This window comes from Puntigrus tetrazona, chromosome 14 (assembly GCF_018831695.1).
Source record: "Puntigrus tetrazona isolate hp1 chromosome 14, ASM1883169v1, whole genome shotgun sequence".
NCBI classification, from domain to species: domain Eukaryota; kingdom Metazoa; phylum Chordata; class Actinopteri; order Cypriniformes; family Cyprinidae; genus Puntigrus; species Puntigrus tetrazona.
This window is the reverse complement of record NC_056712.1, coordinates 6037326-6056444: the sequence shown is the minus strand read 5'-3', so window position 1 is coordinate 6056444 and position 19119 is coordinate 6037326. Positions and strand designations below refer to the sequence as shown.

Below are 19119 nucleotides of genomic sequence, written 5' to 3'. Positions count from 1 at the left end.
GCTAGTTTTAGTTTTCAGCTGTTTTTAGGCTCCCTCTGTAGTGTTCCTCGTAAGAGACACACAGTGCTCCAGAGACATCTAGTGGAGATTATTAGTACGATCTCCCTCTCCCACGTGATCTTTAACTATGATGATAATTCAATTCAAATGCAATCACATGCAGGCATATTTAAGAAGATCAATAGCTGCCACATATACCTGCACACACGTGAGGTCGGGTCCAAACTTTGTGTCTTCTCACCTCTGAAATGCTAGTCAATTTCAGAACTTCATAACAGGACCAGAGACGTCCAGACTGGAGAACCACATACTGATAGACCACTGCCTCGAACGAGAACCTCAAGAAACCAGTCCTCGGGGCAGATCTGTGCAGGGATCTAGAACAGACCCGAGCACACCGTCTTTCTTTAGAAGGGGAAGTAGTGGCTGAAAGTTAACTAGTGGTAGTTTCCACAGATCTTTTTACAAGCAGTGCTTGGATTTCGGACCAGAGGACATGCACTTTGTGGTCAGTAAGTGCTGGACAGCCTCAGCCAGGCCTGAACTCTTGATTACAGAATCAGTCAAGAGGTTGCTGTCAGAACAGACTGTGGCCCGTTACAGAATGAGGTCGTCTCACCCATAAAGTACTGAGCTGAGTGTGAACCGAATCATATTAAGGCTGTATTCTGCTGTGAACGTGATCATAGTCACACCGTGGTCCTCTGGTTTATGAATAACAATAAACCAAATGTCCTTTGATGTTTAAATGCATTGCACACAAAACACTTTTCTTATGGCCTCATAATAAACATGTTAATATATCAAAACATATTTTATATTAGTGTCTTATGAGGATATTTCACAAAACAAACACTCCTGATAAATCACGTTACACACAAACACACATCTTTCTTCATACAGCAGTGACACAACAAAAACAATGAAGCCTGAAACACGCAGCGAGGAGTTAGCTGACGCCACGCTCTCCACAGAGATGGGCCGCAGCGCAAGGCAGGTACTGATATACAGATACACACCTTTAAAATATTCACATATTCAGAGGAAAACATGCAATGAACTTATAAGAATTAGTCTGCCCACTATAATACACATAAAGTCTAGTTGAGACAGAGGACATTCACGTTTTGGTCACGTGACTGTAGTTCATGGTGTTTGTAGGTTTCCATGGTTACCTCTACAGGTGGTGTCCTGACCATGATACCATTCAGTACTGAAACCGTTTAAACCTTCATTTTGCCATAAGATTCACATTCTGAGCAGATTCTTAAACAGCGTGTGATCACATGAACAACCAATCAGCACTGTTCAAGAATATGCCCAGGTTTACTGTAGAGGTAACCATGGAAACCTACAAAGACGATGAACTACAGTCACTGAACCAGGGTTCGTTTTCATTTTCAATAAAATGCAACCTTTTTATTCTGACAGTGTATGATTTCTATTAACTTTACGGTAGAACGTGATCAATATAAATGTTTAACTATTGAAATGAATGTAACTGCACAAACAAGGCTACAACTGCAATTTGTTAATTGTGAAATAACTCAGATGTGTGTGTGAAGGAACGTGTGGTGAGCAGGAAAACAGTTCTGCTAACTGAAAACAAATAAAACAAGACAAAATAACATCAACTGTGTATCAGTATTTTAAATCCGAGTATCATTGCTTCTATATAGATATACCAGTACTCCAGGACCTTTAATAAAGCAGTGAACTAGTGAGAGTGACCCCTAAGAAAGACTCTGAAGAGTGAGGTTGTGATTCAGGACTCAGGAGTGTGGCTGTGCAGGGCTGATGTCTGGGCACAGGACGGGGGCAGGAGGCTCCTCAAGCCTGAGAACAGCTGAGCGACCAGAGCCTCCATGGATCGTGTTCGGCCAGCACTGGGTCACCAGACGCTCCTCTCGGGTGAGACTCTGCTCCAGCCAGGCTCTCGAGAAAGCCCTGATACTGACTGTGCAGCGCAGCACAACACGGGCGTCTGCGCTTCAGCACACCTGAGAACACAGCAGCAAACACACTGAGAACACAGAGAACACAAACACACGGAGAACACAGAGAAAACACAGAGAAAACACAGAGAACACAGCAGCAAACACACTGAGAACACAGAGAACACAGAGAACAAACACACTGAGAACACAGAGAGAACAGAGAGAACACAGAGAAACAAGATGGCGCGTTACAAGATGGCGCCGTTGAGTTCGGCTGCCGGCTGCCGCCTGCTGTCGTCACGACCGCTCGCAAAACTTTTTGTTTTTCTTTAATTATTAGTATTTTGGATAGTCTGCGCGGTTTTCTTTATATAAGATGGCTATCACTAAATATGATCGAGCCACTCTTATATCTATTGGTGTACAATGCACCCAACTTTCGCCCGTTTTAAACCCGGACCCATGTTGGCCGAGCGAGATCCTGAGAAGACAAAAGACGCGACCCACACCGGCGCCCACGAGGGAACGAGCCGGCGTCAGGAACAGGTTGAGGCACGCTCACACCGCGCGCTCCTACCTAGTGTCCTGTTAGCCAACGTCCAGTCTCTGGAAAACAAGCTCGATGACCTCAGGGCAAGGATCAAGTTCCAGAGAGACATTCGGGACTGCAACCTCCTCTGCTTCACCGAGACATGGCTGAACCCAGCGGTACCGGACCACGCCATACAACCGGCCGAGTTTTTCTCCGTTTACCGCATGGACAGAACAATGGAGTCGGGAAGAAACGGGAGGTGGAGGTGTCTGATGGTGAACAACCGCTGGTGCGACAGCGCGAGCGTTGTCCCTCTTTCACGCTCCTGCACACCAAACCTGGAACTTCTGACCATCAAATGTCGCCCTTTCTACCTTCCACGGGAATTCAGCTCGGTCATAGTCAGCGCCGTTTATATTCCACCTCAAGCGGACACGGACGCTGCAATATGGGATTTACACGACCACCTCACAACACACCAGACACAGCACCGGGACGCCGCACTCATTGTGCTGGGGATTTTAACAGTGCAAACCTCAAGCGCGCACTGCCGAACTTTCACCAGCACATCACCTGCCCCACCAGGGGCGAAAGGACACTGGATCACTGTTACACACCCTTCAGAGACAGCTACCAGGCAAAATCATTCCCGCCGTTTGGTAAATCGGACCATGCCGCCATTTTCCTCGTACCTGTTTACAAACAGAGGCTGAAACAGGAAGCCCCGGTACAGAGGGAGGTGTCACGCTGGACTGACCATTCGTGGCCGCCCTGCAGGACGCTTTGGATGACGCAGACTGGGCCATGTTCAGGTGTAGCTCCGAGGACGTCAACGTGTTCACGGAAGCGGTGGTGGGATTCATCGGGAAACTAGCGGATGACACGGTAGAGAAAACCGTCATCAGGACGTTTCCCAACCAGAAGCCGTGGGTAGACAAAACTATCCGCGACTCTCTGAGATCCCGCTCCGCAGCCTATAACACGGGATAGTCACCGGGATATGACTGAATACAAGGCTGCGCTCGACGTGGCGTATGCGCAGCGGTAAAGGAGGCAAAGATGCGCTACGGAGGAAACTTGAGTCACAGTTTCAACACAACTCTAGGAGCCTTTGGCAGGGACTGAGAAACATCACGGACTATAAAACGCCAACCTCCAGAGTGGAGAGCGCGGATGCTTCTCTGGCAGACGAGCTAAACACCTTTATGCTCGCTTTCGAGGCTGCAGCTAATCACGCTAATCACGCTTAGCGCCGCTGAGCGCATGATGAACAGCACGCACGCCGAGAGAGCCGGAGAGGAAATCGCGTTCACCATTTCGGAGCACGACGTAAGGAGGGCATTCAGGAAAGTGAATACCAGGAAGGCAGCAGGACCTGACGGCATCACAGGTCGGGTTCTGAGAGCCTGTGCTGACCAGCTAGCACCGGTGTTCTCTGAGATATTTAATCTCTCCCTGAAACAGTCTATAGTCCCCTCATGTTTCAAAGAGTCCATCATTGTTCCTGTGCCGAAGAAACCTCAACCATCTTGCCTAAATGATTACCGCCCTGTAGCTCTGACGTCTGTAGTGATGAAGTGCTTGAGAGACTCGTCAGAGACTTCATCACCGCATCACTACCGGACACACTGGACCCACTTCAGTTTGCTTACATCAAAAAACCGGTCCCACGGAGGATGCCATCACACACCTCCTCCACACAACCACAAGCCACCTGGATTTTAGGAAAGGGAACTATGTGAAAATGCTGTTCGTGGGACTATAGTTCAGCGCTCAACACCATAGTTCCTCCACGCCACCTCGAAGTTGGAGGTCCTGGGACTCAGCCCATCCCCGCGCCACTGGATCACCAACTTCCTGACCGACAGACCACAAGCCGCACGTCTGGATGGGAAAAAACACACCTCATCCTCCCTCACTCTCAGCACTGGAGCCCCTCAGGGGTTGTGTTCTGAGCCCCTGCTGTACTCGCTGTACACACATGACTGTGTGGCCACTACAAACTCCACCACCATCATTAAATTTGCTGACGACACTGTCGTGGTGGGCCTTATCTCCAACAACGATGAGATGGCCTACCTTCAGGAGATCAACAACCTGGAGAGATGGTGTCAGGAGAACAATCTGCTCCTGAACGTCAGCAAAACAAAGGAGTTAATAGTGGACTTCAGCACGAAGCAGGTGCGCTCTTACCATCCCATCAAGATCGACGGACCCCAGTGGAGAGAGTGGACAGTTTCCGGTACCTGGGTGTTCACATCACGCAGGACCTGTCTTGGTCCTGTCACATTAACACCCTGGTGAAGAAGGCCCGGCAGCGTCTATACCATCTGAGGCGCTTAAGGGACTTCAGACTCCCATCTCAGGTGCTCAGGAACTTTTACACCTGCACCATCGAGAGTGTCCTGACGGGAAACATCACCTCCTGGTTTGGAAACAGCACCATGCAGGACAGGCGAGCCCTTCAGAAGGTGGTGCGGTCAGCTGAGCGCACCATCCGCACTGAGCTCCCTGTGCTGCAGCACATCTACAACAAGCGGTGCTGTACCAGGGCCAGGAAGATCGTGGAAGACCTCAGCCATCCCAACAATGGACTCTTTTCTCTGCTGCGTTCAGGAAAGCGCTTTTCGTTCCCTGAAGGCAAACACAGAGAGAATGAGGAGGAGCTTCTTCCCGCAGGCCATTCGGAGTCTGAACCAGAGAACACCTAGCACCTAATTACCGGGATTCCGATGTTCACCCCTCTTTCCCCAGATACTCGCCACTTACTTTGGACAATTGCACTAGCCACTTTGCACTGGACACTCGCACAGCCACTTTACATTTTACACTTTTTTTTTTTTACACTACACTTATTTACATTTTATTTTTTTAAACTTTGCACACTTTTTATACATATTTTTATACATTATTTTATTTTATATTTATATATATTTAAATTCTGTTTTTCTGTTTTCTATTTTGATGCTGGACAGTTGTAAAAAGCATTTCACTGCATGTCATTACCATGTATGTATGTGTATGTGACAAATAAAATTTGAATTTGAATTTGAATTTGAATTTGAAAACACAGAAAACACAGATACAAACACATGGAGAACACAGAGAAAACACAGAAAACACAGAGAAAACACAGCAGAAAACACACTGAGAACACAGAGAACACAGGAACAAACACACTGAGAACACACAGAGAGAACACAGAGAGAACACAGAGAAAACACAGGAACAAACACACTGAGAACACAGAGAAAACACAGAGAAAACACAGAGAAAACACAGAGAACACAGCAGCACTACTTCCTGTGGTAATGCACTTCACAAACATGATAAATTAACCCTTTTGTGGAATAACATGACAAACCGAACGCATCACATCATATTCATAGTTCTGCCAGAAATGAAGATCACACAAGATTTAGAGGAGTGTCTGTTCAGCAGATCTGAAGAACCACGTCACTCTATCAGTGTCTCTGGATGCTCTGCACTCATTACATCTAATCATTAATATTACTGCTATACTTTGTTGTCAGATTCCTCACATTCTCGTCAGTATTGTGTGATCCTGTGTATGTGGAGTGCACCCCACTATCAAACACATTAGGGCTAAAATAAGGTCATCTTTTTGAACACTGTCTGGTGATCTACTTGCTTAAATATATATTTTAGAATCATTTTTGATTTTTAACTAAAATAAGAGGCCACTCTTCATAACCAGTAAAAAAATCAGGAGAGAAATCAAGCACTGTTTATAAGACAAATATTATGTATTATGAACTCGTTAAAAACGTCTCAATGCTGGATTAGTTTGATCTTTTGTCTTCTCCAGATATTAACTGAAGGTCTGGAGTGCTGTGGATTATTGCGATGCTTTTATCAGCTGTTTGGACTCTCATTCTGACGGCACCCATTCACATTGATTGCTGAGGCGTCTGTCAGACCTGGAGCTGTGCTCTTCTGCGTGGAGCTGGAGCTCTCTGTGGACGTGGAGGAGCTCTCTTGAGTGACGAGGAGCGGCTCGTTCTCCATCTTCACTGACTGGATTCCACCTTCCACATCATCCGATCCATTCTCTGTGACAGACACACACCAGAAGAACAGAAACCCATCACGCTTTTAACCACACACTGCTTCTTTACACTACAGCTAGCATCTAGCGTCATATCTCCGCTGGCGTGGCTTTCCGGTCCAGTGAGTGTGTGCATAGATACTTCCGGTTGTGCTAAAAGCCATCGAACTGGAGGAATCCAAATATGATCTTCTATATCTGTTTAAATGGTTTATAACATCCCTCTACACAGCTACTACTACTATACTATGAATGCTAACCAAGACAGTGCTTTTAAAACCGAATGAACTGAAAAACACACATGCTAGCTCACATCAGCGTAATAAAATCCACGTAAAATGACAAAAAACATGTTTGAAAACAAAGTATTTGAACGCGTCCCATTAGATTAGATAAGTTTATACTGGGACCAGCCGCCTGGGCCGATCCAGTTCATAGTCACACACACACACACACAGACACTGACAGACAGCACACATCCACTTCACAGTCACACACACACACAGACACACACACACACAGACACACACAGACAGACACACACACACACAGACACACACACACACACACAGACACACAGACACACACACACACACACACAGACAGACACACACACACACACACACAGACACACACACACACACACACTGTTTGTTAGTGTGTGAGAGACTGAGCCACAGTTTTTTACCATTTCTTATTAAAGATACTCTACTGTCAAGTCAGCTTTTAATAAAACCGACACAAACCGTCTTTGAGAGTAACACTGAGGTAAGCAGACGGAAAGCCGTACAGCAATGAACCACAAAGGAGAGCGTGGAGGAACTTTATATGAATAACATGTGTGTGTTCACACAACCTAATAGACCTCTCACAGAGAAGTACAGTGATATCAGGAGTAAGAGGATAAAATAAGTAAATAAATACTCAAAGATCTGATTGTGTTACACAGTGGCGGGAAAGTTTGTTTTGAAATGTAATAAAGGTATTATAAGTAGTGTAACTATTTGATTGAATGTATTAAAGTTAACTGATTACATTTGACTGCTTTTCTAAATTCCTAACAAACTGTTTTAAAAATGTCCTTTCTTCTTCACTTGAATTAAGTTTAAGAATTAATTTAGCACATCTTCTTACTTTGAGCTCTTTCTAAATATGTACCTAAACGTTTGAACAGCTACGTTACATGAACGTTATTATTACGTTATACTAACGTTAATGAAGCCGCACGTAGTGAATGAATATTTGCTCAGTAAGTATAAAAACAGTGTGACAAGGACCTTATACTGTAATTAAATTATATGTAACTATTATAGTCAACATTTAAAGTGGATCAAAAAAGTTGTCGTGAGGCAAGAACACTTGTTTTTTGGGACATTTTTGAAGAGAGGTTTGATCCACCTCAGATGCTGAGAGGTGTAGATGGACGCGCCATTCACCCTCCTCCTCCTCTTCCCTCCTCCTCCTCCTCCTCCTCCTCCTCCTCCTCCTCCTCCCCCCCCTCCTCCTCCTCCTCCTCCTCCTCCTCCTCTTCCCCCCCCTCCTCCTCCTCCTCCTCCTCCCTCCTCCTCCTCCTCCTCCTCCTCCTCCTCCTCTTCCTCCTCCTCCTCCTCCTCCTCCCCCTCCTCCTCCTCCTCCTCCTCCTCCTCCTCCCTCCCCTCCTCCTCCTCCTCCTCCTCCTCTCCTCCTCCTCCTCCTCCTCCTCCTCCTCCTCCTCCTCCTCCTCCTCCTCCTCTTCCTCTTCCTCCTCGTCGGACACCGGGGAGCCGTGTTTCTTCCCGCCGCCGGGGTTCGTGACGAGCACCAGAGGTCTGTGTCCAGAAGATCTCCTCCATGGTGTCGAAGTGTCTGAAGCCGGAGATGCGGCTCTGTTTCTTGGCTTTATAGTAGATGGACTTGAGCGTCTTCCAGCGGTGCTTGACCTGGTCGCAGGAGCGCGCGAAGCCGCCCCCCGGTGCCTCACGCACACCTTCCGGAAGACCAGGCTGTTGCGGCGCTTCCGGCCGTCTCTGTAGAGCTCGATGTTCATCTCCTTCAGGGTCTGCAGCAGGAAATCCGTCTCCTCCTCGCTCCAGAAGTGCGTGCTCCTGCAGCCGCTCGACATCTCTGATTCAGAATAAACGGGTTCTGGTGAAACCGAATTCAGACTGACTCCCGTTCGTTCGATTCGGATTTCAGGAACGGGCGAAACGGAAAACTGGTCGCGAGGCGGCGCGCTTCAGCCAATCACAGGGCCGCTGACACCCCTGCTCTGATTGGTCGTACGTCGTGCCGTCGCAGTATCATAGGTCGGCGAGGCTGTCGGTCAAAGCCAGGCCCCGCCCCTCCCGCTGCAATCGGATTATAGTGCTCACGTGACGCGTCTATAACCCGAAAACCGGAGAAATATGACTCGTGTTTTCTGTCTTTAAACAAAGAGGTTATGGCGGGAGCTCTCTACATTTATTATAATTGACAAAGTCTTTCCACTTTGTTTTCTTTTCAGCTACAGGAGTTTTCAGTTATTCTTCCGACCCACTGACTTCTCCTGATAAACGTGTGCTGGCCTTAATTCAGTCAATTAAATGATTTCATTACGTTTCATTGATGTTTCATGCAACGTTTACATTTAATCATTTAGAAGAATCTTTTATCAAAAGTGACTTTACAAATAAGGGAGAACACGGCAAACAAAGGGAGAATACACTACACGGCAAACAAAGAAGACAAAATAGAACAGATGAGTGCTATACGGCTTTATTATAGCCCTGTAAAGGTGTTTTTTTATTAACATTTGCATAACCACAGTTTACTACATGAAATACATGACTGAACTATAGTGTGGCAAAATCATGGTTCATTTATGCTTGTCGTGGTTTAATCAGAGACTATTTTAATAAGGTGTAGTATTCATTGTTCAGGTGCTGGTCATTCTTTCTGTGCACGTTTTCTAATAAATCCTGTCATATGTGAGCCTGGAGCACAAAAGCAGTACGGGTTTATTGTAAATTATTTTACTAAGTAAAGATCATGCTCCATGAAGATATTTAGTAAATATGTAGCAAAGCGTGTTTTTCTGTCAGTAATATTCATCGGGCAACTTTAAATTCGATTTTCTCAATATTCATCCTCAAACACGGTCCCATCAAAGAGAAGCTGACGTCTTCAGGATACAGTACACGCGCTCAGAAAGCCGACCACGTGACGCCGGGGTGTGGCGTCAGAGCAGGGACTTTTATTTTGAAAGGCTCCTCCGCGCCACGTCCGCGCCGCGTCGTTCGCGATGGACCCGGAGGCCTGCTTCACTCTGGCGTACGCGGCGTTCTGCCTGTGCTTCGTGCTGAGCCCCAGCGAGGCGCGCTCCGCGGGCCTGACCGTGCAGCACCTGTTCTCGGGCTGGCTGGGCAGCGAGGACCTGCACTTCATCCAGCACCACCTCAGGAGGAGCACCCTCACCCTGCTGCTGCACTGCTGCCTGCCGCTCGGTAACGGGACCGACCGACCGACCGACCGACCGACCGCCACCGAGCGTGCGCGTGCGCGGCGGCACACGGGAACGAGCGGCGCCAGTATGACCGAGGGTCACGCGCAGAGCGGTGGCGGACAGTCATTCTCTCAATAATAATCATAATAATAATAATAATATACTACCGAGTCACATTTAAACTCAATTAAAGCACGAACTTTTATTCTTCAGTTTGCTCCTGCATTCATTAAACTCGTTTTTGAATAGAACTCTGAATAGAGTTGATATTAGTCTTCTCTGGGAGCTGAACACTCTTTTTGTAAGACATACATTAAATGTATTGTTTATTCATGTAAAATTATCGGCACAAAAATAAAGAAACATACATTTTATATCATAAATGCAGCTTAGACAATATATTTAAAACGTAAACAAAACACAGTTGACATTACATTGTTAGCATCTTTTAATTTAAACAATGTTTGTCTCAGTTCTTAGGTTTGGGCTCATCAAGGCTGTATTTATTTGATCCAAAATACAGAAGAAAAGCGGTTTTATGGGGAAATATTATTATGATTTAGAATAATGGGTTTCTGTTTTAAAATACTTCACAATATAATGTAATGCTGTTTTGAGTCTTCAGTGTCACTGATCCTCCAGAAATAATATACTGATTTATAATCAATGTAGGAAACTCTTGTGCTTCTTATTTATTCTTTTCATAATTGATAAAAGGATTTAAAAGATATTTGTATTTCTATTCCTGAAATAAAGTATCACAGAAAAATATTCGGCACTGATAATAAATCACTCCTGAAGGATCGCGTGCCGCTGAAGACTGGAGTAATGACGACAGTAATAATAGAAATATAATGTGTTTTGAAATTGAATATGAGTGTTTTTTTCTTTTCTGTACTTGCCGGTTTGATGAGCAGAAGAGCGGGCTGCGTTCTAATACCCAGAACCAGGTCCTCACGCCTCAGTCTGCTGTGTGTTTCAGGGTACTATGTCGGGATGTGCGTGGCGTCTCCGGAGCAGAAGCTGCTGTCCGTGCGTCAGGCGAGCGCGTGCTGGCAGCTGTACCTGAGCGTGTCCGTGTCCGTGCTGCTGGTCAGCGGCGTCCTGGCGCTCCTGTGGTCCAGACGCGGCTGGGACCTGCACCCCATCAGCAGGGCCCTCGCCGCTCACGCCCAGCCCCGCTCCGGCTGGAGAGCCGTGGCCTCCTCCATCAACACCGAGTTCCGGCGCGTCGATAAGTTCTGCTCGGGCTGCGCCAGCGCCAGGGTGATCGTCACCGACACCTGGGTGATGAAGGTCAGCACGTACTCGCTGCACGTGGCCCTGCACCGGGACTGTCACCTGACCGTCACCGACTCCCGGCAGCACAGCCTGTCTCCCGAGCTCCACGCCCCGCTGCAGATCCTCAGCATCCGCGTGAGCAGCCTCGACCCCCGAGTCCAGCCCTTCCTCATCAGGTGCTGCGGCGCTCCCTGAAAAGAGCTCGTCACGTTACTCGCTTACTTTTTATGCACAGCCAGTGTTGGGGAAAGCCACTTTGAAATGTAAGGCGTTGCGTTGTTGAGTTACTTTATTCTGAAAGGTAATGCGTTACATTACTTTTCATTTACTTTTTAAATCTGCTCGATTAGCCTCAGGCTGAGGGAAAGGTGCAGTCGAGGACAGCTCGAACTAATGAAGAATATGACACACGAGGAGAAAGTTCAGCACAAAGTGTGCTTAGTATGCTTGAACTGGATCACTGAAGGTCCGTAGAGGACAGTACAGTAAATCTCCTGTTTTAGTCACTGACAAGCCACGCGATTCGTTGCTAAAATAAATTGGATTACGTGACGCGTTCCCCAACAATGTCCTGTGATAATGTCAGCGCTGATGTGCTCCTGCTGCAGGCTGAAGTCCACCGAGTACATGGAGCTGCAGGACAAACTCCAAGCACCCATCAGGAACGCCGCCAACGTGGTCATCCATCTGACCATGAGCGAGCTCTTCCTGGAGACCTTCAAGACGTACGTGAGGATGAACGAGTCTTACAGGTGTCCGAGCGGACAGGTGAGTGCTGAAACCTTCACAGACGTATTCACCGCAGCCAGAAGAAGATACACATTCAGGGCAGCTATAAGACGTTTTCACATGAAGTGCTCATTCAGTGAAGCTTAGATTAATCGATGCACATCATGGACTATCAATGAACGTAATGTAGCACTCTTCATACAATTTTTGGACTCTCTCACTTTTAGTAGACTTTTTCAGATTTTGGAGCATAATATCTAAGAGTACTTCACTGTGTAGTGAGCTAGAGGAGCGTCACGCTCTGTTAGGAAGACGTTTAGATGGGATATATTCAGAAAAGTCTGAAATGTCAGATAGTGCCAGATTATGAAACACTGGTTTTATAGACTAATAAATGATTCTTAAAATCAGTTCTTTTGATGAACTGGCATTAGTTTTGATGAACCAAACCGGTCCAGTCCTTGTTTATCAGTATCATGAAGCTGATCATTAACTTTCATTACCAAAGACTGAAAGATTGAACAATATAAGGAATTGAAACATATTTACACAGCAGCATGAAACGCTCTGAGATGAAAGAGACCGTCTCACCATATAAGAGTTTAATATATGTGTAGGTAGGCTGTAAACCACACTAAAGGTAAAACACTTAAAAGTCTAAACTCAGTCATGTTTACTACGTGTCGAAACGACTGTTGATTCTAAAACTTATTTCTGCTACAATATTATCTATATGCTTTTATTTTAAATTAATATAAACTTAATTACCGTTAAACTAAGCTGTCTTGTCTCATGGTTTACGGATATAATAATTATGTAAATAATATCATTTAAAAAAATCTCTGCCTGTATTTAATCTCAACGTTAATATACTGCCTTTTTAATGAGGCTTCTGTGTTATAACGTTTTCTGAAACCTGACTGATATTTCTCCCAATCACTATTTTCATCTATATACCTGTATATATAGTATAAATAGGCTACATTTCAATTATTTTTTAAATTAATTTTTTTTAAACACTTTAATGTAATGCTCATCAGTGAATGGGTGCCAAAGCTGATAAAAACATCACAATAATCCACACCACTGAAAAAGTGCTCTGGTCTGAATCAGGAGAAATCTGAACAGATCGAGCAGCAAACATCTCAAATGATCATGATGCTGGACGTCGTGTGTTTGTAAGAATTTATGATGGATTGTATTTTAGTTCAAAATGTCTCCATGGATTCGTTCTTACAAACACAGCTTTCAGCCTCTGATAAGACACTGCCCAGACGCCTGAAGTCCTGGTGTTGTTGGTCTCGTGTGCAGGAGCTGGAGCCGTGTATCGGCTGCATGCAGGCCAGCGCCGGCGTCAAGCTGCTGCGTCTGTGTCAGGCGGACGGGGACGGGGAGTGCCAGCGCTGCTACTGCCGGCCCATGTGGTGTCTCACCTGTATGGGGAAGTGGTTCGCCAGCCGCCAGGACCAGCAGCAGCCGGAGACCTGGCTCGGCAGCAGGGTCCCGTGTCCCACCTGCAGGGCCAAGTTCTGCATTCTAGACGTCTGCTCCATTGAATGAGGAGATCGGTCTGAACCTCTGCGTGCTCGCGACACCTCTGTGCCTCTCAAACTGCAAACATGACGGAGAATCACGCCGTCCAGAGCTCGTCCAGCTCGCCGTTTACCCCAAACTCAGCAGAAGCAATCGTTTATATTTTGTTTACTTTCATGAAGCTGTTGAAGCTGAAAGCCCTAAATGATAACAGTCTGCTGTGGAAGCTGTCTGATTGATAGCTTTTTATTCAGTAATAGCTCCTAGTGAAGTTGTAGAAATGCTTCTAGTGTCTTTCTGCTGCCAAATCTTGACTGATTTTGATCAAGTAGACATCAGATGAACTCTTACTGGACTGAAGCAGCTCAGCTTCACTTGATTCTCCATCAATCATTCTCCAGAAAAATCAGTGCGTCTAAAACCTGATCATCAGGATCTTCTGAGGAGCTTTACTTTCACTGTTCCTCCAAAACATCTCACATCACTGCATTATATGCTTGGATCCTTTCTGTCTGTTCTTATTAAGGTATATTATTGGAGATGTAGAGGGCCTTCAAATGTTTAGATAATTTTTTTAGTATCTTCTGTACTCTTATTAAGATGGCATTGAAGCAGTGGAGCTTCATTTAAATATCAGAATCTGCAGCAAATTATTCTTATTTGCTTATTTGAGTTTATAAATAAAATGGAGTTGTTTTCTTCCTCCATATTCACACCATATCAAACTATATGAGCCATTAAAGCCTGATGATCAACTGAAACACATATTCTAATCTTTGTTTGTGTTTTTCTAGGGATGTGAAGATTTAATAAACCTCTTTTTCTCCCATGGCTATTTGGTCTGGTTGAGCACATAATAACCAGGAGCCGTATTCACAGAAATATTGTACGTCTGAAAATTGCTTTAAATGTGGAAATCACTTCTAACTTAAATGTTCATAAATGTTTCCTCTTACAAAGTGCTGTTAGGCTATAAGTAGCTCCTAAACCCAGACTCAGTGAACTACAGGTCAGGCCCAAGCAGTATAAGATTATATATACATGCAGTTTTCCATCATTACCTTTGACTTGTTCTCTCACAACAGCTTGTTCTTCAGGAGTCAAGTAATATGGATGTTGCTTTATGAGTACTGGATGCAATACAATACAATGCTGGAGAAGCTGAAGAGTGTGTGTCTGGGTTAAAAGGATACTCCTGGTCACTGATGTTTGACTTGAATGCATATTTCTGGTCAACTACATTTTTCTGCAGACCACTGGAAACATGAAGTCCAGACCTAAGACTACGGAGAAGACCAGGGCTTTGGAGGTCAGAATGGCAGCCTGAGCAGGAAAGACTTTGTTGAAGTGTGATTTGAACATCTGTCCATTCTTCAGCTTCTCCATTGACCAAATAGAGTGGACCAAGAGCCCCAGTTTTGCTCCCATGTCCAAGATTGCTTTTCCTCTTCAAGCTCCTAGTTTCAATAACTGAGCCACAGTTTTCACACGGCTGTGTAGTTGGCTGGAGAAGTAATGTTTGATGTTCTTGAGGATCATCTTCCAGTGTTTGGAAAAAAGCTCTGTGTGCAGCAAAGTCTCTGATGGATTCCCTACTCATTGTCGAACTCATACTCTAGATTTAATACTTTCACATAGAACTGATGTTAATGGAGTGTAGCTGGAGGAAAATAGAACTAGATGTGTTTATGACCTCAAGGTTAGATTATTGTAATGCTTTATTGGGTGGTTGTTCTGCACGCTTAATAAACAAACTTCAGCTAGTCCAAAACGCAGCAGCCAGAGTCCTTACTAGAACTAGGAAGCATGATCATATTAGCCCGGTTCTGTCAACACTGCACTGGCTCCCTATCAAACATTGGATAGATTTTAAAATCTTATTAATTACCTATAAAGCCCTGAATGGTTTAGCTCCTCAATACTTGAGTGAGCTCTTATCACATTATAGTCCTGCACGTCCGCTGCGTTCTCAAAACTCTGGCCATTTGATAAAACCTAGAATATCAAAATCGACTGCGGGCGGCAGATCCTTTTCCTATCTAGCACCTAAACTCTGGAACAATCTCCCTAACTCTGTTCGGGAAGCAGACACACTCTGCCAGTTTAAATCTAGATTAAAGACACATCTTTTTAACTTAGCCTACACATAACATACTAATACACTTTTATTATTCAAACCCGTTAAAGGATTTTTAGGCTGCATTACTTAGATTTGCTGGAACCGGGAACACTACTCCTAAAATACGATGTACTTGTGACATCGTAAAAAGAATGGCATCTACGCTAATATTAGTCCTGTCTCTTTCTCAATCTGTTTCTCAGTTCATATCCAGATCAGATGGTGTTGTTAAACGTGCTATAAATAAAGGTGACTGATTTTGATTTCCCTCGGAAGGCCGAGAGGAAAACCGTTTCAAACTCGTTCCAAGTAATAGAAGATCTCCCAAAAGTGTCAGCCAGGGGATGTACGGCAAAAATGTCTTGACAACGATTTAAACGTAACATCATCGGGTCTTCCAAATGTTGGGAAAGTTATTTTCTAATGATCACTTTTGACAGCTGGTGTCGGGTGGACATAGATGCAGGATATGAAGACCTGATTTTTTTTTTTAATTTGAATTTGAATTTGATGAATGAGATACAGATGTGGACAAAATTGTTGGTACCCTTTGGTCAATGAAAGAAAAAGTCACAATGGTCACAGAAATAACTGTTATCTGACAAAAGTAATAATAAATAAAAATTCTATAAATGTTAACCAATGAAAGTCAGACATTGTTTTTCAACCATGCTTCAACAGAATTATTTAAAAAAATAAACTCACGAAACAGGCATGGACAAAAATGATGGTACCCCTAGAAAACACTGAAAATAATGTGACCAAAGGGACATGTTAATTCAAGGTGTGTCCACTAATTAGCATCACAGGTGTCTACAACCTTGTAATCAGCCATTGGGCCTATATATATGGCTCCAGGTAATCACTGTGTTGTTTGGTGATATGGTGTGTACCACACTCGACATGGACCAGAGGAAGCAAAGGAAAGAGTTGTCTCAAGAGATCAGAAAGAAAATTATAGACAAGCATGTTAAAGGTAAAGGCTATAAGACCATCTCCAAGCAACTAGATGTTCCTGTGACTACAGTTGCACATATTATTCAGAAGTTTAAGATCCATGGGACTGTAGCCAACCTCCTGGACGTGGCACGGGAGGAAAATTGATGACAAATCTAAGAGACGGATAATCCGAATGGTAACAAAAGAGCCTAGAAAGACTTCTAAAGAGATTCAAGGTGAACTTCATGCTCAAGGAACATCAGTGTCAGATCGCACCATCCGTCGTTGTTTGAGCCAAAGTGGACTACATGGGAGACGACCAAGGAGGACACCATTGTTGAAAACGAATCATAAAAAGCAAGACTGGAATATGCCAAACTACATGTTGACAAGCCACAAAGCTTCTGGGAGAATGTCCTGTGGACAGATGAGACAAAAATCGAAGTTTTTGCCAAGGCATCATCAGCTGTATGTTCACAGACGAAAAAATGAAGCATATCAAGAAAAGAACACTGTCCCTACTGTGAAACATGGAGGAGGCTCTGTTATGTTCTGGGGCTGCTTTGCTGCGTCTGGCACAGGGTGTCTTGAATCTGTGCAGGGTACAATGAAATCTCAAGACTATCAAGGAATTCTAGAGAGAAATGTACTAGCCAGTGTCAGAAAGCTTGGTCTCAGTCGCAGGTCATGGGTCTTGCAACAGGACAATGACCCAAAACACACCGCTAAAAACACCCAAGAATGGCTAAGAGGAAAAATTGGACTATTGTAAAGTGGCCTTCTATGAGCCCTGACCTCAATCCTATTGAGCATCTTTGGAAGGAGCTGAAACATGCAGTCTGGAAAAGGCACCCTTCAAACCGGACACAACTGGAGCAGTTTGCTCATGAGGAGTGGGCCAAAATACCTGCTGAGAGGTGCAGAAGTCTCATTGACAGTTACAGGAAGCGTTTGATTGCAGTGATTGCCTCAAAGGTTGCGCAACAAAATATTAAGTTAGGGTACCATCATTTTTGTCCAGGTCTGTTTCGTGAGTTTATTTTTTTTTAATAATTCTGTTGAAGCATGGTTGAAAAACAATGTCTGACTTTCATTGGTTAACATTTATAGAATTTTATTTATTATTACTTTTGTCAGATTAAAGTTATTTCTGTGACCATTGTGAGTTTTTCTTTCATTGACCAAAGGGTACCAACAATTTTGTCCACGTCTGTATGAAGATGAGATTTCCAGTTGTTAATCTAATCAAGGACTGATCTCTTTGGAAAGCTGTTCACAGTCCTTTCTCGATTCTTCCTATGAAGCTTGTTTGTTCTTCTGTAAGACACCGAGTTCACCTTCATAGCTTCAGTCTGTGCTTCCTTCCTCATCTTGTTTATGAGCAGCTGAAGGTTAGCTGATGCAGTAAGTTCTTTGCAGTAAGTGTTGCGAGCTTTAAGAAATGGATTTATCAGATTCTTTGGGTGAGTTATTTTATAACGTTGCTATTCTATCTTGCTGTTTCAAATAAATAATCCCAGGTTCCTTGTAATGTAATTTCCAGGAGTGAGAAGGTGTCCTGTCCTACAAGGTTTCAGTGGAGGGGATCGGTGGAGGAAAAGCGCTCCTGAAGACTGGAAGGTGGGTACATGAGGCAGAGGAACTGGTCTTGGTTTGAAGTTAAACATATATGAAATATTGGGCAAATACAATCAAAAAGGAAATTCTGGTTGGTTTTGGGGACAATTTTGGACACCAGGAAGAAAACACAACTACAGTATGTCCAAAATTATTAAAAGGATTACTATTTTCTCAGCACAAAAATTTCAGTTTAATCCAGTAAGACAGTGCTAATTAATTCTCAATTACCACAAAAAGAATTTCACAATTTCACATTTCCTTTTCCAGAAGTATTGCAAGAAAAAAACTTAAAGAAAATCCTTCGAGTCTGTTCAGTTCAGGTTTTTATAAAGTCCCTGTTCACTGTTTCTGTAACAGCGATTTAGTGAAAAATTATTTTATTCAAAATGTTTGAGAGCCAGAAAGGAATAAGCATGTGAAAAAGAAATTAAAACCCAGATATCCTTTAAAAGCCATATATTACCTACAATATCACAACAGCAGAGAATAAATGACCAGGGCTAAGACGTTTTCAGTTTAGTTTTTACATGTATTTTCCACAAGAGAAAGGAAAAAACAATGAAAAAAAGGATTAGTTCACATTAATTTACACGTTGCATATCCATCATTAAAAAAATTATATATATATATATATATATATATATATACAGTACAGTATGGATTTTCCCAAAGGAAAAGAAGACACTTCCTTCAGCTTTTTCTACAGCTGGTCCTCAGTTTCTGGCCAGTTTAGTGCAGCTTCCACAATTCTCCACAAACCCACATCTTTCTGTTCCACTTTATATATTAATTTATATATATATATATATATATATATATATATATATATATATATATATATATATATATATATATATATATATACTGGATAAATGGGCGCCCTCCAAACTATCTTCAATA

At 43.8% G+C, this 19119-nt stretch overlaps 2 protein-coding genes across 2 annotated transcripts; one reads left to right on the top strand and one right to left on the bottom strand.

The window, feature by feature from the left end:
- Nucleotides 1–1393: 1393 nt before the first annotated feature.
- LOC122358280 lies at nucleotides 1394–6994 on the bottom strand. The gene is made up of 2 exons (XM_043258091.1): nucleotides 6411–6994; nucleotides 1394–2000 (listed from the first exon to the last, which is right to left on the bottom strand). Exons 1-2 carry the CDS (start codon nucleotides 6496–6498, stop codon nucleotides 1831–1833), a joined length of 258 nt encoding a protein of 85 aa, XP_043114026.1. The 5' UTR covers nucleotides 6499–6994; the 3' UTR covers nucleotides 1394–1830.
- A 2411-nt stretch (nucleotides 6995–9405) lies between these two features.
- On the top strand, nucleotides 9406–14374 carry tmem129 (transmembrane protein 129, E3 ubiquitin protein ligase). Its single transcript, XM_043256558.1, has 4 exons — nucleotides 9406–9999; nucleotides 10981–11455; nucleotides 11888–12047; nucleotides 13320–14374. The coding sequence occupies exons 1-4, from the start codon at nucleotides 9798–9800 to the stop codon at nucleotides 13566–13568; spliced, it is 1086 nt and encodes a 361-aa protein (XP_043112493.1). The 5' UTR covers nucleotides 9406–9797; the 3' UTR covers nucleotides 13569–14374.
- Nucleotides 14375–19119: the final 4745 nt, after the last annotated feature.